The sequence below is a fragment of the Cryptomeria japonica genome, chromosome 4, assembly GCF_030272615.1.
Source record: "Cryptomeria japonica chromosome 4, Sugi_1.0, whole genome shotgun sequence".
Taxonomy (NCBI): Eukaryota; Viridiplantae; Streptophyta; class Pinopsida; order Cupressales; family Cupressaceae; genus Cryptomeria; species Cryptomeria japonica.
This window is the reverse complement of record NC_081408.1, coordinates 60,776,905-60,798,955: the sequence shown is the minus strand read 5'-3', so window position 1 is coordinate 60,798,955 and position 22,051 is coordinate 60,776,905. Positions and strand designations below refer to the sequence as shown.

Genomic DNA, 22,051 nt, shown 5'->3' with positions numbered 1-22,051 from the left:
AAGGTGGAGCCAGTGTTAGTGAAGGCAATCCTAATCCTAGGAATTCAGGTGAAGGTAACCTTCGATGTGCCAGTGAGGGCAATCTCCATTCGAGAGGTTCGAAGAGAAAGGAAAGATCAGAGAAGAAAGAGCCTTCCAAGAAAAAGCAAGGTGCCAACAAAGATCAAACACCAGGTATTTCTTCCAGGCCAGAGGATAGAACAGTTCGAGTGGAAGAATCCATGGAATCGATGGTACAGAATGACAGACAGGAAGAAGAACAGGCACAGCATGTTTCATCCGATGGATCTCTCCAAGACTATGATTTAGATAATGATAATGAAGTAACATCTCCTCCCAGACAAGAAGAAGTAGTACACAAAGAAATTCAAGTTCAAGAGACAAGATCAAATATCCCAGATTGGTTGAAGGAAAGATTGACTAAGGTGATCGTAATAGAGGACGAGGACAGTGCAATTGATTTAGAGAGCCTCGTGGGACGTTCACATATGACAACAGAGAAGAAGAAGGCTACAAAGATGTCCAAGATGATTCGAGATGAGACTGGATCTAGAAAACTGCAGATAGCTACACCGGCAGCAGACAAATATGAAGGTGAGATCCTAGCAGAGGACTATCATATACAGACTATTGAGTTAGGACCATCCACAGCAGAGCAAACTTTAGATGATGCCACCGACACATTTGAGGCATTGAAGGACAAGTTTAGAGAAGAAGTAGAAAAGAATAGAAAGCTTGAGAGAGAGGTCGGTGCATGGAGGACTTATTTCAGTCACATCAATGAACCTTTGGGACATCAGGATCCAGTTAGATCACCATTGCAGGCATTGCCCCTTCAATCAATCAATGAAGCAGAAAGATTCAGGAATATGGTCCAGCGTACATGTAGTTGGATGGATAGATCTCATACGGTGGCCATAGAGTTTGTTACAAGGATGTCGAAGATCACCCATCAGGCTATCCAAGTTCTTGAGATTATTCACAGATTGATGGCAACAGTAGCTGCATTTGCCCATACCAAGGACGTTGTCATCCCTGTCTTGAAAGTTAAAAGACATACATCCAGAAGAATTTTAGCACAAGAGAGGATCTTAGAAGGTGATTCTCACAGTTTGTTTCAGTGGTCAACCTTACTCCATATAAAGAGTGTTCTCTTTGAGGACATCAGTGTTAGATGTGGTCAAGTTGAGGAGGTGATCAATCCGATCCAGGACAGAGTATTTGAGGTACTTCGTACCATTCTTGGCAGAAGGATCGAGGTCGAGACAGATGTGGATATACAAGAATTTGAGGATAGAATCAAGATCATCTTTCGCAAGGACGCAGATGTTACAGATGAGCAGTATGATCAGATGTATGCCACCATGCTCCTGATTGATAGAACGAAGGAACTTGAACCTACTTGGGACACAGCTCTTCTAGATGCATTTGATCAGGTTATCCACTTAGAAGAGAGTATCAAGAATCTTCCCGAGATTCCAAGCACAGAAATCGAAGGAATCGTGACAAAATTCATTGCATATGCTAAAAAAGAGAATTGGAAAGGGAATAAGATTCTAGATGAAAGGTTGTTACAGATGACATGACATCTTATTTCTCATTGGTTGATACCTCCTAGATTTTTGTGCCAAATTTAATATTTGGCTATGTATTTAATATTGTTCAGTAAAAAGGAGGTCATTTGTAACAAACCCTAATTAGGGTTTAGGTGTCATGATCTTGTCCATTGATTTGCTTTCAATCTGGACCTTTCATTGTAACTGGGGATGCTATTTATACCCCCATTTTTCATTTCATTTGATATAGAATAGAAAAATAGAGAATAGAGTTAAGAGTGAAATAGAAAGATTAGAGTTGTAAGCAATTTTTATTTTGTAGCAAGATTGAGTCTTGAAGAGAGAAATTCAAGCAATTGTTGTATATGATGACTTGGAAATCAATAAAATATTGAAGTTATGGTGTTTTGTTGCAAGTTTCATAAGTTATCTTCATGGTTGTTGGATGTACTTGAATCACGCTCAATCGAAGTAGTTTGTTAATTTGAAAGGCTAAGTGTGAGACTTGATATTTGGTAGGATTCGCAATCCAAACCACTAGCTTCCTGCTGATTGTAGGAACGCCTTGCGTGGTCGACTGGAAAACATTTTGAGTCCTTAATCTTCAAGCATTTTCGCATCTAGGATATGTACCTTCGTAGTAGTGTCCTTGGTCTTTGATGCATTGAATACCATTATTACCCTAGAAGATCGCACTAATTTCAATTGAGTTGTTATCTTATGGCAAAATTGAAGTTGGTTGAGTCTTGCCAAATCTCATTCATGCTAAGTCATTCATAGGGTTAGGCTAGATTAGACTTTCTTAAACCCTGTCCTTTTTCCATTTTTTTTTGAAAGTTCCTTTAGTTTAGTAAAATCTTCGAGCTTTGAATCCGTAAGACGCCTTGGAGGAAACAGCAAATCACATCATACCACTAAAAAAGCTTGTCCACACGTGGAGACCCCACTAAAAGAACCTTGGAGTCCATCTAACTGATCCTTTTTGCAGATCTTCAGCAGTTAGAGACTATTTTCTCAAGAGAGGATAAGATGCCTGTCGGTATTTTATTCTGTGTATGATTGTGTACAAAACACACGTCAACAAAGCCTCAATTCACTAAATCAGAATTAGGCAAGAAATGTATTTCTTCTAAACTTGAAAGCAAAAATTCTGTGAAATTAAAACTTCAGGAAAGAATGAATCCAAATTGCAATGATATTCATCTGTTCCATATACAAGCATGATAATGTGAACAGCACAAGTTCCTTATTTCTTTGATTGTCAAGCTCTTTTCTCCCTAACTAATTTTTAATTTTGTTATACTTTGTTCCTTTCCTGAAAATCCTTTGCTACAAAGTGCCCTACCTGAAAACCATCATTGCATAATCAGAAACTAAATAAAATTTATATCTTTTTACTATGAACTATTAAGTAATATTAGTTCAGCCAAGTCACTTGTGTAAATGAAAGCCTAGCGAACCCACTCTTTTCAAAGAGAATTTAACTGAATGACTAACAAAATATTTGAATACAAGGAGAAAAATAGAGGCTGCATTTCATTTTTCAGCTTTAAATAGAGCTTTAATAAGAAATTGAGTTTGCTGTTTTTAGAGGATCCAATGCCCTTCATATTTGAGAACATATAAAAGAAAAAGCAAATACATTTAGTATTCACTTTTTTAGGTCTTTCAACAGACCTCCAATGGAAAACTGAGGCTCCAAATCCATGAATCAGAACAATGGGAGGACCTTCTCCTTGAACCACATAATGTATTTGGTGATCACGCCATGTCCAGAAGTTATAACCTTCTGGCTTAAATGGAAGCCTTTCCATACCTACAAGAATAAGTAAATTTGGTAATGGTTCCGTCTAACAATGATGTGAATTTATCTTATGTTTATGACTGCAAGAGGGTAAGCATTTATTACAAAGAAACCAATCGAGAACACAAAGAAAGCACAGAATCCATGCAACTAAATAAAAAATAAAGATCTGCATAACTGGAGCATGAATCCAAGCATAATGGAATACAATGAATTATGGAAAAAAAAAAGAAAATAAGACTTCAGAAAAGAATACAAGCATATATGCACTAATGACCAAAAGTTGTGAATGGAAGAAAAACAGCAAGAACATGTACATCATATCTCTAATACGAGTCCAGAAAGAAACAAAAAAAATAGTAATTACATGCACACTGTAGTATTCTTGCTTTTTTTGCTGATTATTTGTTGTTGAACATTGAAACACCTTGCTATGAAATATGGATCACTATTTAGGGAAATTATCTCTTTTGTGAGATACCCACCACTATTTAGGGTGTTCTCAGGAGTACGATAATTAGGAAAATTGCCCCAATTTGGATTGTTATCTATGCAGCTATCATACAAAACTGTTAAGAAAAATAGTTTGTTCCTAAGAAGTAGAAGTAGCCTCCTTATGTAGGCGATTGGGTTCCTAGTAGGATATCCTGTGGACAACTCTAAATTGCTTAAATTCAGATGTCTGGCATACAAAATCAAATTACAGATAAGAAATTAAATATAGAAACAACATTAACAATTATCTTTGAATCGAGAGAAAGATCTAGAACTGAAACAGAGTTTTATTAATCTGAACATTCTGTGCATAACATGTTTGTAATAAAGCTACAGATCTTAATAGTGGTTTATGGATAAACAACATCAATAAGTAACTACTAGTACTGGCATGTGGAGTATTTCCATGCGGCCACTATTAGCACAAACCATCAACCTTGCCTAAGGATCCATCAAGATATTGACAAAGCAGAGTTCTACATGCTGTGCCAAGGAACGGGGGCAAGGTTCATACTGGCATGGAATTTGTATTACTTTATGGATCAGTAGATTTAGAATACATTGTATGACATAAAGATAAATATATGCAAATAAATCCCAGAATATGCAGATAGAGTTTGATAGGTTCATGGGGCCAGCATTGTGGTTGTAGGCTTCCTAGTTGTTAATGATGGAGCAAACCTTTGCATATATACAAATATAAGGAGGTTTGATGTTTGACTGCTTTTGTATAAATACATTGGTAGATTATTGTAATTGATACATGTTTAATCTGGGTCTTTCCCTGTGCAAAAAGATGTACACATTTGATATTTTCAGCTTCTTTGGATAAACATATAGACAAGTATGTTGGTTGTAAAAATTCCAAATTAGGAGACCTTTGTTGACCATACACAAAAGAGATATGTGAAACTTTCTATGATCATACCTCTACAAATAAGCACACACAATTAAACAAGATATTTAATGTTCAGATAAAATATTTAGTTGTTTAACAATATAATTTCACAAGTTGAGAATACATGCTTCAAATTTTTTGTTTCTCAAAGGCTCAAAGCACCTTAATACACAAGAGAACTTCTAGCAAAACAAAGAATGTGGGATCCCTTTTTGTTTCAAATGTTGCTTGTACTCTTACACACATGCACATAACACAGGCAAACCCACCTGTATGTTTTTCATCAGATAAAGCAGTTATAAAAAAACCCAACCTGAAGACTGCCATAAAAATGATCAATTGCCCCATCATTTAGAATACAAAATTGATAGCTTGCCAAATACTCAATGGGTGGCTTGCTCAAAAAAATTAAATAGGTTTTCTGTTCTTATGTTCACTCATAACAACTTGAAATAGTTGCAAGAAATGTTGCAAATAAAACAATCATTTTCAAGCAAACACTTTCAGAATTTCATGTTCAATAATTTGTGAAATGTGACTATTCAAGTCAGCCTTCTGGCAGATAACATTCAGCGCCTAGCTAAAGCCTCCAATTCATGCTCACGTGCGATTCACACTGGCCCTCACAAGTACATAAACTTTGGGAGAGACAAAACAACTGTGTGCACCAATTGGCTTGCAGTGGGTTAGCCATGCTATCAATTTTAATAACCACAAAGATTTCCCTATACCTTGTGTTTAAATGATTGGTCTAATAACTACACTGTCTGCAATGAGCTAAGTATTTTTGTCTGCCACGAGCTAAGATAGAGAAAACTGAAAACAATAAAAGCATCCAGTGTTGGCCCTAGGTAATAGAGTTGGTTATGCTGACAGCTCAATGTCAGGACTTTTTCAGTACACATCAGACACAACCAAGGCATCCTTCTTTTTCCCATGTTCCCCTGGCATGCACAAGGGACAGTTTTGTATCAAGGTAGAGAATCGTCAGAAATGTTGCTTTCTGTTGTTTACTGTTGTCAGTATTTGACACTGTACTTTTGGAATTGAAGATTAGCAAATCTGCCCTGTTCTTGAGCCAAGTTCCAATGTTAATTCTTATAAAATTGCCCTGTTTTGATTTGGAGATCAAGAACAATCTGAGGGGCAACACACTAAAGGAGTGTCCCCTCAAGGCTCAAAAGTAGTAAGAAATAAATGATATCTAGATGATTCCATATCAATTTGAAGTCGGCAGTTGGATGTATGCAATGTGTGTACAAGGCCATAGGATGCCAATGTTGTGAGTGTTCTAAGTCTTAAATTAATCCCACACCACAACACTGGAAAGCAATCAATCAACTAACTAGAAACTTTGGCATCCCATTTTTTAATGGCCAAAAAGGTGCATTGCAATTTGTGGGTTATTTAATGTGGAATCAGCAGGTGATGTTGATAAGCATAGATTAACATCAGAATATTGTATGATGGGAGAGAGAGGTTTCCATGGCCCAATATGTACAGTGGTAGAGAATATTGAGAGTCTGAGACTTGCCAAACCACAAATGAATTGGTTGTAATGTACCCTTTTAATTAATTAGCATATGTGAGCCCTATCTTTATTTTTGTAATAGGGATTTAAAAATATTTTAATAAAGGGGCCATGGTTCAGTAACTACAAATAAAATAATAATAAATAATATGGGGAATTGGGTTTCCATAAAAGGTTGTGGTAACCCTCAGCGCACTTGGCAACTTCTTCACAACAAATTCTGTGACAAGAAAATAATGAGTTGCAAGGTTATTCATGACAAGTGAGGGTTATTTTTAGGAAAAGACCTCATTGAAATTTTAATATCTATTTATGAGAGGAAAAGTTGGGTGTCGAAAATTTGTGCTCTTTTGGTACTATGTATTGAGGAGCTTGGTTGCCTTTAAGGCATCTACCAATTTATTTTGTATTTTATATCACAGATTGAGGCTTACATTCAATAATATGATTCAGGGATAATTTTGGAAATCAAAGGATAAAACCCTTAGGTTTCCTAGAGATTGGAGGATAAAAACCCTTGGATCTTCCTAAGACCAATCTCACACAAAGGTTAGATTGTTACTTCAAAGATTTGTTTGAATTTCAACATATATTTTGGAGCAAGTTTTGTATTCTCAGGATCTAGCATATTGTTGAAGCATATTTTTGTAATCATTGAAGTGGCCTTTTATTGTAGAGGAAGGTTTACTTATATTTGTGTGTTATTCTTTGAACCTTCAACATAACTATATTATATTTTGCAATCCATTCTTACAAAAGTGTTGATGCTACCCAATGAAAGAGAAATAAGATATTTGAGATGAGAAAAAAAGAAGTTGCAACAAACCCTTGTCTAGCACAAGATTCAAATAAAGAAGAAATGGTAGAAGGGGGGAGAGGAAAGAAGAAATTGATAGACAAAGAAAAGGAGGATTTCTTCCAAAAAAAAATTCATAGGAATTCATCAACCAAAAAAAAATTCATAGGAATTCATCAAGGACAAGAAAGAATGGCTAAACTAAAGGCACAGAACAATTTCAAAGCAACTAGAACATGCAAAAACATCTCAAACAGAGGAGTACATCCACAGATAACCAATCCACGGTTAGCTCCATAACAAAGCTAGCTAAGCCCATCCTTTTACAAAAGGAGGACAAGGAAGAAAAAAACCAAAGACTATTCCCACAAATATTAAAAATCTTTGAGTATCAAGGGAAATCTGAAGCATTCAGAACCAAAACATCCTTTGTCAACTACTTGGAAATCTTCCCAAAAAAAAGGATTCATGGTGGCAAACTAGGTGAAAAAGTGATGAGAAGAAAGGCTTGCAACAAAAGGTAGGTAAATTAGATGTGCCTACCTTTGATGGTAGCAACAAGATATCTATTTGATCTTGATTACAAAAAATGCATATTTTACATTATGCCCTACGGATGAGGAAGATGCCATCCAAGGGGTGTTTCATATAATTGGTGGCACCATGGTTTGGTCAAACAAGAGGATAGCCTTGTGCAAACCCTTGGTGATTTCATCTAGAAGATCTTGGGCCATTTTAAGAAAAAAGATGAGGATGAGTATTTCAAGGAGCTTGTGAGAATCATGCAACTAAATTCAGTAGAATCATAGCTACTAATTTCAAAAAATTACATTTATGGTACTGAATGTATCCAAAAGGGTAATCACTTTTATTTTTATCGAAGGTTTGTTTGTGTTAGAGTGAATCATGTCTTGTACCTAGAGGTATTGTACCTTGTAATTTCCTAGTAAGGCGATATATTCACATGTTCAGTTAACTTAATTCCTAGGTGGCATTTCTAAAAGCTAGTTATAATAGGGTCATGTAACCTTCATTTACTTTTAGTTACCTAGGAATTAATGCTTGTATCAAGGTAATTGGTCATAATACATCACACCTTGCCTATATAAGCAAGGCTCTTGTACATTTGTAACATAATCCCATATCTCATAACTCAATGTTCAAGAAATCTCATTATCTTGCATACTCTCTTGGGGAAGGCATCTTTGTTTTTGTAGGTGATCCTAGGTTTTGCAACTCCTACATGGTATCAGATCTATGGCCATGCAAAACCCTTCTCAAATCTGACGGTAGAGCTATTGCCAAATGAGAGATCCTTTGTGGGTTTTCATTGCAGGTTATTTTTGGCACGTCTTGGAGGATACATAAGCTCACCATGATTCCAAGATGGCTGAGAAAGTCAAAATTAGCTTTTGTTTCATCTGAATATGATACTTTTTTCTAAAATTACAAGGGTTTCAAGTTGGAGGAGGTTACTAGATCCAAGAGGTAGCTGAATTTTTAGAGCATATTGAGCCAAAATGAACCTTGCCATTGTGTTTGAAAGGCCCAAGAACCCTAGGAATATCTGTCAAATTGTCTAAATCCAAATTGTCACCCACGGCATCAAGGATTTTTTCGCTATTTTTCTAGTTGCACGAATTTGTACTTAGTTGTACGATACAGACGTGTCCCTCCATCAGTTTCTATAGTTGAATCAACACATTCTTTTAAGATTCCAAACATATTCTATACCCCATGTCACCTTTGTGCATGTACGGTACCTTCTTCTACAAGCTCTATATTATTGATAACGTCATCGTACGATTAATCCATAAGTTTTATTAATTTATTTTTTTGTTAGTTCATAAAAGGTTAAGCACTTTATACAAGCATGCGGTCATATAAAGACCAAGGGTTAACGCTTGTAGCGGGGCGTGGGAGCCCGCCACCCACCATCACTTTATTTTGCCATTGCTACCAGGGCTAGGCCACCACCCATCGCCTGCACCTTTTTTCTAACTGATTAGTGTGTGGTCACATGGCGTGACCAAGTCTTTATGCCCATGAGCCTAATTTTTGACCCCAAGTACCCAAATTGGGCCTTTATTTCAAATGGCTAACTTTTTGTTAAAGTATTATTTTTTGCAAACGAGATATCGTCGACGAGAAAGCTAGTTCTACATGGTGTGGGTGATTTTTGTAGATTTTGTTGTAGGTGAATTTTATTGTTCACTAAATTTGATTTTTTTCATTTTGGACCTTCGAGATCATAACATTTTAGCTACAATCTCCATTTTTTGCAATTCTTGTGGCATAGGAAAGGTATCGAGGAGCTCTATCATTGTTCCCATGCAATTTTTTAAGATTCAGCCTCGGGTTTTATTTATTCAGTTTTTTTATTATACGGCATTGTGACTGTTTACTTGTACATCCTAACTCTTGGAGAGGTTATGTCTTTTTGTAAAAACTTCATTTGCAGTATTGATCACATTTGAGAGTTCCTATTTCATGTTGAGGGTTTCTATCTTTGTAATTTTGGAGAAATATCATAGTTTGTAAAGGGTTTTCATTTCGTCCTTCTTTAATCATCTTAAAAAAGGAAAACTATAAACAATGGAGAGATGGCATCATAAAACATCTTTGATGGCTTCATTTGTTGCCATATTCATATAATCTTGTTCCTTTTCTTGGTACATCTAGTAAGAAATTTTCTTGTAATTGTGAAAAGGATCAAATCTTAGGAGTTATAGCTATGCATGCAAATGATGACATATTGCAGCATTTGCAGTCTATTGTTGATTTTGAGTGTCATCATGCTCTTTAGACTAAAATTTAGGAGCTATATGGAGATTGTGATACTCTACCATTCCCAGATGATCCTATTTCAGATTGTAATGTGCCTCTACATTTTTCAAGAAAGGATACCCTATGATTGATACTATTCAGAAGTTTGATTCTTTGGAGTACTTTGAAACTTCAAAAGATGAGGGCAAGGTTTTTGCAAAGGTTCCTGATTATTCTTCATAGATAGTTGATGTGCCTTCACCTTCATTGATTCCTTGTGCAGAGTCATTGATTGAGACTTCCATCATTCTTGTTCATCAGGACATTCATTGTGTTTCAGATTTGGAGGACACATTTGAGGGGTTAACTTTCCTCTTTGATGACAGCCATTGCACTCCTATCATTAAACCATCATTGCATTTGGAGAATGTTCAACATAGTTTTCCACAAAATCTTGCTTTGTCACCTTCTTCTTTGATTGGGCATGTACTTGATTGGATTGTGGGATCTTCATCTTTCATGGACAAGGAGACACTTGAGTAGTTTTTAGAGACACTACCATACTTGTTCATGGTTCTTCACTTCAATTCCTATCCTGAATAGGAAGCATTCCTACATTTGTACTTGGTATTGTTTCTTCCTAAGGGGAGACAAGTTGTTTGTAGACATTGGATCATGTTATATCCTCAAACACTTACCATTTTTGCAAGATATTATTCATTGTGGGGGGTTATCTAGTCTCTCTCTTTTCCTCTTATTAGGGGGGTATCGATTATATCTTCATGATGAATGTAGTTCTTTGAGGGTATTGATGAGACCTCCATACATCACTCATGTCACTTGTATATGATCTTCATTTGCATTCTCTCTTTTCGAGAGGGGTTTTTTCCCAAGTGGTCTTTCTCCTTTTCTCCATTTGTGAGAGATCATTTGTACATGGGTACATAACATGGCCTAGTAGCTAGGACCCATTATCATAGTCTTGCATCATTTTCATAATAATTGCTTCTCCCTAAGTTGCACTTAAGGGGGGCTATTAGAGTGAATCATGTCTTGTACCCGGTAAAGCTCTTGTACCTTGTAATTTCCTAGTAAGGGGACATATTCACATATTAATTAAGTCCTAGGTGTCATTTATAGAGGTTAGTTAAGATGGGGTTATGTAACCTTCATTTACTTTTAGTTACCCAGGCATTTAATGTTTGTATCAAGGTAATTGGTAATACTACATCACACCTTGCCTATATAAGCAAGGCTCTTGTATATCTGTAACATAATCCCACATCTCATATGTCAATATTCAAGAAAGCTCATTATCTTGCATACTCTCTTGTGGAAGGCATCTTTGTTTTTGCAGGTGATCTTGGAGTCTACAACTCCTACAATTTGAACCCCTCGAGGATCTTCGTAAGGCTTTTGCACCCTTCACTCTAAGAAGCTATCAAGAGGTCTCTAACACTTAGCCATTTGTGTTAAAGAAAAAATCTTCAACTCAACCCAAGGTACCCACCTTTGGATAGCACAAGGGAAATTTTTAGAAGGAGAATTTCATTCATATTTCCAAAAAGCCACACCACAAGTATCTATAGAAAAAAAGATGGATAATTACACCAAAAATAAACTAAAGAGAAAGAAATGTGCTTCTCTAACAAAGAGCCATGGGAACTAAGTCATGGATGCCTTAGTAAGGGTCAATTCCATTATATTGAGGTAGGATTTGATGATGATACAAATTATGAAGAACTTGAATCACAATAAATCACAAAGGAGCATGAACTAGAAAAGTTGGAGGATGGAGATTCAAGCACTAGTGGCATACTTGCAGCTCTTTCAAGAGTGCCTCAATATCATCCATTTAGATTTCAAAGATAGCTATCCAGAAAGAAAATCATAATCCTTATTGATATTGAGGCTACCCACAACTTCATTGATGAAGGCCTAGTGGTTAAAAGAGGACCAAAAGTTGAAGTCTTTTCTTGATTCAATGTCATTGTCACCACAAGATTCACTATTTCATGTATCAAGATAATCTAACAACTAAAGTTATCCATTGTTGATAGGTACGTAATGATTTCTATGTTGTGGAGTTGGGAGAAACTAACATGGTCTTAGGTGTGCACTTGCTACATTTCCTTGGAGAGTTTTCACAAATTCATGGAACTAAAGTTCAAATCTAAAGGGAAAGATGTGGTGCTTAAAGGCATTTTTGATGGGTCAATACAAGTGGTTATAGCTAAAAGCATGGATAGGACCTTCCACAAGGGACAAGTTGCTTGGTCATTGAGTTTTTTGGTGATGTCTACAAATTCATCCATGGTTAAACACTAAACTTATCATATCAATATTCAAAATACTTTGGATAAGCATACTGTGATTTTTACTATTTAATGATTTGCCTCCAAGGTTAATGCCAAATAGAGAATCTAACACATCATAGAGTTGGAACAAATATAACACATCATAGAGTTGAAATTGTTAAATTCATGCCCTAGTTTATTAATCAGATTTGTAACATTTGATTATGCCCTAGTTTATTAATCAGATTTGTAATTTAGTAAACTATAATCAAGTAAATTCAAGAATGAAACAAGGAACCAAGAGACAAACACAAATACCCTGGGAAAACCTCCAAGGAGGAAAAACCCAGCATTAAAGACCCACAGGTCAGATTATGTATTCACTCTTGTTGCACAAATACAATACTTAGCTTGCTTTTCTGAATCTGATCTTTATACATCAGATCTGCCCCTTTTGCATGCTTCAAGGCTGCACCAAAATGCCATATATCCTCTTGAATAAGTTCGCCCAATCCTTGGACAAGTTTGCACAATCCTTGGATAAATTCACACAACCTTCTTTAGTAATTTCGCACCTCTTATTTGCAGAGCTAATTCGCTGATTTCATGACAGACTAAATTGTATTTGCAAGATGACTTTATATATATGAGTCCTTAGCCTTTATTAAATCCAAGTCGGCCTCCCTCTTTTGGCGCCAATTTATTTATTGTGGCGTGGAGTATTTAGGGTGGCGTGGAGGTATAGGGTTGGGCTCAACTTGGAGGCACGTTACCCCTTTAGGATAGGACCCAGTCCTATATGGGTTCGGATGTTACCTTAAGGCAATCCGAACCCATCTTTACTTAGTTAAAAACAACAGGAACTAGGTTCTAAACCTATCATGACCACCCCTTACCACAATTTGAGGATGCACAAAGAAGACATAAAATAGGCCGTAAATAAACTATGGAGATGAATCACTGTTGTGACGTATTCACACATCGCCCCATTGCAAATGGGGACCCCTGCTTTTTGCTTTCTAGGGTTTGTTTTCTAGGTCTTTTAGGGTTTTGTCTGTTAGCCTTTGCAGGATGAATGCTGTCGAGGGGATTGTTGGATTACAAGCTTTGCTTGAGCCAGGGTGAGTCCACAGGGCCCCAGAATTAGGATTTCTTTGAGAGTCTTCCTTAGGGCCTGGTTTTGCTCTCATTGCTAATTGTGTCTTTCTTTGTGAGTGGGTATCATTCTTGAAGGTCCGAGCTAGGTCGAGTTGGTGAGTGATGAAGTCTGAAATGTCATCCTGATCTTCAAATGCCCTGAAATTTGGCTAAGTCTGAAATGTCTTGATCCTGAAATTTGGCTGTCTGGAATGTCCTGATCCTGAAATTTGACTAAGTCTGGAAAACTGAAGAATCCTCCAAAAACTAGATTTTGCAATATAACTCCTGGAGGTCCGAAACCACTCTCAAACATCCTGAAAGTATATATAGAATATAACTTAAAGTATAAGAAGTCACTTATACTTAAATGTTATATTCCATAAAATGATCCTGACGGAGAGTTCAAATTTCGCTCCTGACCCTTCCAAAGGGTCCAGAGCGAAATTCTCCATAAGACATTCTACTTTGACCAAAACCTAGAACTAACGCATTCCCAGGCTTGAATGAAGGCAAAAGCACTTGTTTGAATGAAGAAATGCGAAAAAATGAAGTCAGGATCATGGCCTAAGGTGAATTTTGTTCCTGACCCTTCCAAAGGGTCCAGAGCGAAATTCATATTTCCTCTATTTTTCTCCTTAGCTTGACCAAGTTTGTAGACTTTTGAGGCATAATTGAGAAGGTTTGATGCAACTTTGCCTTGGAGAGGAGATTTTAGACCTCGGGATGATGGATTCTAGCCTGGGAGAGGAATTTCGCCCCTGACCCTTCCAAAGGGTCCAGAGTGAAAATCCTTATAACCCTCATTTTCCTTCCTTGTTTTGGATGGGCGTTGGTTTATTAGGCATTGTGTGTGATTCTTGATGTGTTCTTGCCGTGAGAAGTGTTTTGAAAAGTGAGGATCTTGTCCAAAAATAGGAATTTCGCTCCTGACCTTTCTAAAAGGTCCAGAGCGAAATTCTTCATAAGCCTCATTTGCTCCCTTGTTTTGGATACTAACCTTGTTCCATCGGCGAATTTGGGAAGGAAATAACATGTCTCTACCTTTTGAGGTGATGGAACGTAGAAATGTGAAGGATTTTGGCCAAGATTAGGAATTTCGCTCTGGTGCAGCAGCACCCATGGCATAAGGAAAATATATGGTCAAATTCATCATTTGAAATATAATTTATATTTGAAGGTCATTTATAATGTATTTGAATCCATTTGGAATGATTTGTAAGACTTGGAAGCCTAAAAATGTAAGCAAGTCCTGATTATGTCCTAGTTGTCCATATAGGCCCTTATAGGTCAAGATGGTCAAAATTGTATAAAAGGCCATGAGAAGGCTATCAAGTATGTAAAAGGTATTAAATAGATTATTTGGACATGTTTATGAGGTTTTTACAGTTTGGAGAGTCATTAGGAAAAAGTGTCAAAGTTGCAAGAAAATTGCAAAAGTGCAACATTTGCAAAAATGTAAAAGTGCAAAAATTGCACATAAAGTTGTAAAAGGGAAGATGAAGGGTCATAAAGGTAGTTGGATGGTTTATAACTACCAAAGAGTCTATAAATATGTTGTATTGGTCGAACCAAATCATTATTGGAAGAATAGAGAAGAAAGGAGAACATTTTGAATACATTTTGGTGCATTCTACTATTGTTATTTTGGTTGGCTTTCCAGTTTTTGTGTTGGTTCCAGGCCTTGTACGACCATGTATGGCCTGGAAACCTTTGTATATGTATAATGTATAGTTAGATATGTCAATTACCTTTCTTTTCCTTTTTGTTTGGAGTTATTATGTTTAGAAATGAAGAAGATATGGAAGTTTTGGTGAAAGTTGTTAATTGCAGATTTGATACTTCCTGATAACAGTCACATTGCAACGTATGGTATGAACTCATATGATATTATTAAGACCTCTAAATAGACTTATTGGAAAGATATGTGAATCATCTTTCTTTTCCCTTTGGTTTGAGGCATTTTTGTTTATATTTGTGGAAGTTATGAAGATTTTGGTGAAAACTGGTTTTAAACTGTCTTAAATGGAGTTGCTGGAAAGGGTTTGTACTTATCTTGTGATTTCACCATTGGAAAAATTAATGACTTGAATATTATGAAAGTAGACTCAGAGAGCTTTCATTTGAGTATGGTATTGTTTTAGTTTGGTTAAGTATTTGTTGTGAAATATGATGCCCTAGCAGGCAGCAAGCATACATTTTCCAGATTTATGACAGTCAAAATTGGTCTCGGTGCAGAGATGATAACTTTTTATTGCACCGTTGGATCGTTCTCACTTTTGGATATGGTTTTAGAAGCCTAGTTTTCTACAGGCTCACCGAAGCGATCTTCTAAATATGCTCAGGTTTTAAAGTTATTGGTAACTAAGTACGGGTATATCAAACTGTCATTAACCGGGACAGCATAATGCATTGTTTTGGTCTTGATTAATGTTCAAAGGGTTGTAAAATGATATGATGGATTTGATATTGTATTGGTTGGTTGATATTAATATTGTTTTGGACTGTAGAATAATGATTATGATCAGATTATGCCTCTAATACAAGTGAAGATGTTGTGTTGAGATTGAAACTCCATGTTGATTTGGGGTTCTTGAAGGGTTTTTCATGTTGCTCCACATCACGCTCCTGACCCTTCCAAAGGGTCCAGAGCGAAAATCCTTATGCACCTCAATTTATCACTTGTCAAGACCAATTTCATAGTTCCTTAGGCATGGTTGGGGGATTTTTGACATGTTCTGACCTTAGGAGGTGAGTAAAAGTGGATGAGATGAAGATTTTAGCAAAGAATAGGAATTTCGCTCCTAACCCTTCCAAAGGGTCCAGAGCGAAATTCACTATAATCCTAATTTGCTACCTTGAATGGGCTTAAAACCTGGTTCCTCAAGTGGAAAACAATCTATATTTGCCTCTAGGAGAAGATTGAAGTTTGAAAAATGAGCAATTAAAGCCTAAATCAAGATTTTCACTCCTGACCCTTCCAAAGGGTCCAGAGCAAAAATCAACCTAAAACTCATTTCTTGCCTTATTTGACCAAATTTTGATTTGCAAGGCATTTTGAAGGGAAGAGTAGACATGTTTGGACATTGGAAATGTTTGAAAGCTTTGAAAAAATGAAGGATTCTAGCCAAGAAGGTGAATTTTTCTCCTGACGCTTCCAAAGGGTCCAGAGCGAAATTCCTTGCAAGCCTTTTTTTTTTGACCTTTCTTAGACCACAAACCTTGTCTCCTGGGTGACAAATGATGTTTTGTTACCTTCTAGAGAAGATTGGAGTTGAAAAGATGAAGGATCAAGTCAAGAATGAGATTTTCGCTCCTGACCCTTCCAAAGGGTCCAGAGCGAAAATCCTCCTAGACCTCATTTCTTTCCTTATTTGGCCAAGTTTTGATGTCCAAGGCATGTTGAAAGAGAGAATGGGCATATTGAAACCCTTAAGGACGTTTGAAGGAGTTAAGGAATGAGTGTTTTGGCCAAGGAAGGAAATTTCACTCCTGACCTTTCCAAAGGGTCCAGAGCGAAATTCCTTACAAGCATATATTTTAACCTTGCTTGAGCCTAAAACTTTGTTCCTAAGGTGAAAAGAGATGAAATTTCACCTTGCAAAGAAGATTGGGATTGAAAAAATGATGATTTTGGGCTAGAAAAGGAAAATCGCTCCTGACCCTTCCAAAGGGTCCAGGGTGAAATTGTGTAAAACCTATCTTTTCCCTTAGTTTCATGCCAAATCTAGTGTGGATCATGATTAAAGAAGTCCTTAGGCATGTCCTTGAATGGTCAATAATTATCAAGTTTGAAGGAATTGAGCCAAAATGAGAATTTCGCTCCTAACCCTTCCAAAGGGTCCAGAGCGAAAATCTTAAAACCACTTATTTTCCTTGCAAGTCTAGTCAAACGTTAGGTTTTCATGGCTTGGATGGGTGCGAGGAGACATGTTCTTGCCTTTTGAAGTTAGTTGGTTTTAAAAAAATGATGGAAATTGGCCCAATCCAAGGATTTCGCTCCTGACCCTTCCAAAGGGTCAAGAGCGAAAATCCTAGGATCACCTACTTTCTTTGCAAGACAAGTTAACATTTTGATTTTTATGGCCTAGATAGGAGTGAGGCAATGTGTCCTTAGTCTTGGAGGTGAGTTCAAGTTGAAATGATGGAGGAATGAGCTATAAACAAGAAATTCGCTCCTGACCCTTCCAAAGGGTCCAGAGCGAAAAACACTAAAACCATCCTTTTCTCCAAATTTTGTGCTAAGTCAGGCCTAGACTAGGATGAGAGAAGCTATTTGGAATGCCTTGAAAAGATGTTTATCCACCAAAGATGCAAATTTTGAGCTAAAATTGGAATTTTGCTCCTGACCTTTCCAAAGGGTCCATAGCGAAATTCTGGATAGGTCCTGTCCTTGGCTAGTTTTTTGAGCGAATTCTCCTTTTTGGGCCTTGTGAAGATCGAACCAATGTTGCCAAGTTGAGAAGTGGGTTCAATATGGGGGATTCCAGATGAAGTGAAGTAAAGAAAGTGAAATTTAGTGTGAATAGGCAAGCAAAAAGTGAATTTCGCTCCTGACCCTTCCAAAGGGTCCAGAGTGAAATTCATCAAAGTCACTATTTCCTCTTTGTGTCAAGACAAGATTTTGATTCCTAAGGCATGAAAAGACTGGAGAGAGGTTGTTTAAGCCTTGCAAGATGAGTCGAAGTGAAGGAAAACAAGCAAAGTGAGAAATTCGCTCCTGACCCTTCCAAAGGGTCTAGGGCGAAATTCTCCAAATCAACCATTTTTCTCTTGAGTGAAGCTAAAATGTTGATACCTATGGCATGGTTGAGGCTGGAGTGAGATATTCTTGCCTTGTAGGGTGAATCGAAGTAAAGCAAGTGTAAAATAAAGCCTAAAGAAGGAATTTCGCTTCTGACCCTTCCAAAGGGTCCAGAGCGAAATTCTCATTATCACCTAATTTGCACATGTGAGAAGCTAAAAGGATGGATCCCTAGACTTTGTTGAACTAAAACAAGCATATGCTCACCTTCCAGAGGATTTTGGAGTGAAAAAATGGGGTAATTGAGGCCTAATCAAGAAAATCGCTCCTGACCCTTCCAAAGGGTCCAGGGCGAAATCCTTAGGGAGGCCTGTTCTTCACCTTGTTTGGGCCAGGCAAAGTGTTGGTTGTGAGGTAATGTTGAAAAAAGGTCTAAATTGGCCAAGAATGCAAATTTTGCTCCTGACCCTTCCAGAGGGTCCAGGGCGAAATTCTTATAGGGCCTGTCCCTGGAAAATCTTGAGCAAGCTCCATTTAATATCTTTTGTTGATGACTTAAGGTGTAAAATACTATGTTGAAATGAATTTATTATGTCCTTAATCATCTTTTGATTTGTTTTTGCAGATGAAAGAAGATCAAGCCAAGACAAGGACGGCCTTCTCCAATCCAACATCAACAAGGACGGCCTTCTCCAGTCCAACATCATCAGGGAGGACCTTCTCTAGACTAGCATCATCAAGGATGACATCTTTCAGTCCAGCGTTCCAAGGAAAGGTACACCATCCATCCTGCACATTGAAGACAAAGGAGGTTAAAGCAAGGGTTCGTTGAAGAGGCAGACAGTTTCAGAAGAGTTAATTAAAGTTAGCTTCTCAGCATCATCAAATTGAATATCTACCAAGTTGCAAGTGTCAAACAAGGTGGCATCCCAGTCATCACTCCTCCAGTCGGATTGGTCCACCTCAGTGTGTCCAGATTCAATGTACCTGACTCATCAAAGATGGAAAAAAACTTCAATGTACCTACCCCAGTTATCCATTGGTCGAATATTCCAGAGAAGACATGTGTCCAAATAATGCAATTATTTCATTGGCCAGAATTGAGTTGTTGTAACAAACCCTAATTAGGGTTTTCATTGTAAAATCTCGACCATTGATCTTAAGTTGATCTGAGTCATTGAATTGTATTGAGGGCACTATATAAGCCCTGGCTCCTCATTTGTAAAGGCTAATAGTTAGTCAGAAGTTAGAAGGTGAATAGTTAGAAATAGTGAATAAGTCAGTTAATAGTATAGCAATTAGAGTAGAATAGCAAGAGAAGGCAAAGATTGTTGCCAAGATGTTGTAAAAGATTTGTAAAACTTCATTGAAGAAATGGTGAAATCTATGAGTCGATTCAACAATTTGCATGGTCTTTATACTTCTCAGATTTGATTTCCTATTATTAGATGAGTGGAAGAAATGTGTTTGATTGATGGTGAAATTTGTATATCCATACTACTAGCAGTTTGTTGATTGCAGACTTGCCTTGTGTAGTCAACTGGAATCATTTAGCTTAAGCTTAACTTCAATTGTCGCTTCTTCAATGATATGCATCAGCCTGATGGTGTCTATGCCTGTAGCGATGATCTGAACATCATAAAGCTTTCCTTTGAAGATCGCACTATCCTTGTGGAGATGGTCCTGGGATGTCAAGACAAGACTTAGTTAGAATTTCATCAAAGGTCATTCATTGCTCCTACATTCTTAGTATCAGAATTAGATCCTTCCCTCGCCCTCATCCTTTTTCCTTTTTTTTCAAAATCTAGGCCAGTGAAATCTTGTGATTCCAGCAAATCAGGCGTTCAGGTCATCGAGTGTAAGTCCCCTTGTGATTCCAGCAAAATCACATCATACCACAAAGAGCTTATCTACGAGTAGAGATCCTACATAACAGGAACCTTGAAGCTTCTCCAATTGATCCTTCTGCAATATCTTCAGCATTCGGGAGCTTTATTCAAGAGAGGATAAGGTACCTTTAGGTATTTTATTCTGTGTTCGCATGTGCATAAAAAACACATCAACAATCACTCAAGCCTAGTTCTAGCCCTTTGAATCATCTATAGTGAATGGTTTACTTTTCAAAAATTCATATCAGATTGAGATACCACTAGATATGCGTGCAAGATGAGAACTTGTACAAGACAACTTTTAGATCTCATTTTAGGTATTTGGGATTCTTGGACATGCCTTTTGGCTTGACCAATGCTCTAGCATCTTTCTAGTCATATATAAATCAAATATTGAATAAAAATTAAGGGAAAAAAATTACTTCTTTGATGCCATATTAATTTACAGGGAAATTTGGGAAGAACATTTGTTTTGGTTTTCTTTGATGACATTAATTTACAACAAAGCTTGGGAAGAGCATTTGAAGCATTTAAATACAATCCTTAGAGTATTAAATCAATAGGCTCTCTTTGCAAAGGAATCCAAGTGTGAACTTGGGATTACAAAGATTTTGTTCTTGGGCCATGCTATTAGTGCTCAAGGTGTCCAAACCTCACAGAGTTGAACTTGGGATTACAAAGATTTTGTTCTATGGACCTTACAAAGTTGTTATAAGGGTTGACATGGGGCTGAAAATTTCAAACCTCACTTGTATGGACCTTATAGAGTTGTTATAAAGGTTGATGAACATCCTTATAAGTTGAAATTGTCAAAAGACAATTTGATTCACAATGTTTTCCATATGTCCTGCCTCAAAAGGACATTTGAACAATATATTACACCATTAGATTTGCCGCCATTGGATGATGAAGGGAAGCTCCTTTTGGTGCCAAGAGCTATCATTGATACATGGGAGAAGTTGAGAAACATAACAGTCACAAATACTTGGTTTGTAGGAAGAACCTATCTATAGCAAATGCTACATGAGAGGGACCAAGTATTCTTGAGCACCCAACTCTATAGTGCTGGTAAGCAAGAAATTATGAGGAGAGTGGACTTGTAATACCTGTAGTGACCACTTCACACATCGCCCCATTGCAAATGGGGACCCCGCACTTTTTTTTGCTTTCTAGGTTAGTTGTTGTGTCTTTAGCTATTAACCTTGTGCTTGAGAAAGTGTAGTATCTTAGGTGGCCAAGAGGTAATCATGTCAAGTCTCTCTCTTTGAGTTGGATTGAGTCAGTATTGTTGTGACGTTTTCACACATCGCCCCATTGCAAATGGGGACCCCCTTCTTTTTGGGTCCTCCCGGTCTTTTGGCTTGCGTTTTTGGGATCTTTTCACAGCAGTCTTGTCAATCTCTTTGCTTTGCAAGTGTTTGGGGGTCATATTGATTAAATCTGCTTTTTGTTTGAGCGAATTCGGCTAAGTCTAGGGCTCATTTTGTGAATTTTAGGGTTTTTGCCTTCTGTCCTAGATTTTGGGGGTTTCTGTTCGGGTTTTGGAAAAACTGAACATACAAATGGAATTAGGACCCTTCAAGGAACCTCCCAGTAAAATTTGAGCCAAAACACAGCAACTTTCTATTTTTAGAAAGTTCCTATTTTTAGGGATTTTACAGAGTCCCGAATTGGTCTAATTTTGCCAAAAATTAAACTTACTATTTTTAGTAAGTTCTATTTTTAGTAAGTTTCTATTTTTAGTAAGTGCTTTTCTGACCTATTTTGCCCAAACCTTGACATTTTGAAACACTTACTATTTGGAAAAAATCAATTTTTGGCAGGTTCTTCACAGGAAAACACTAAAAGCTGAATATCTCCGAAGACGCTGAAGACTAAACGTTCTTGAAGACCATTTCTAAATCCGAAAAAGCCAGAAGGTAGACAAGTTGGATCAAAAATGGTTAAGTTTGGAACTCCTATTCCAGAAGGGGAAAGCATGCAAAATCATCCAAGTCCAGAAATTCACATCAATCCACCAATGTCATCCTAATCCGAAAATGGCCTGAAATTTGACTAAGTCTGGAAATTTGGAAGATCTTCCAAAATCCAGAATTTGCATTATGATTCCTATGGACCTGAAACCACTCTCAAACATC

General features: G+C 37.1%; 1 protein-coding gene across 2 annotated transcripts in view; it reads right to left on the bottom strand.

Annotated features, from left to right (window-relative positions):
• LOC131040565 (pheophytinase, chloroplastic) overlaps positions 1-22,051 on the bottom strand; it is a 102,606-nt gene that overhangs the window by 70,835 nt on the left and 9,720 nt on the right. For both annotated transcript variants that reach the window (XM_057973509.2, XM_057973508.2), the window contains exon 3: positions 3,234-3,372. In XM_057973509.2, coding sequence (XP_057829492.2) covers positions 3,234-3,370 — 137 coding nt within the window. In that variant the 5' untranslated portion in view covers positions 3,371-3,372. The remainder of the gene's footprint in view (positions 1-3,233; positions 3,373-22,051) is intronic.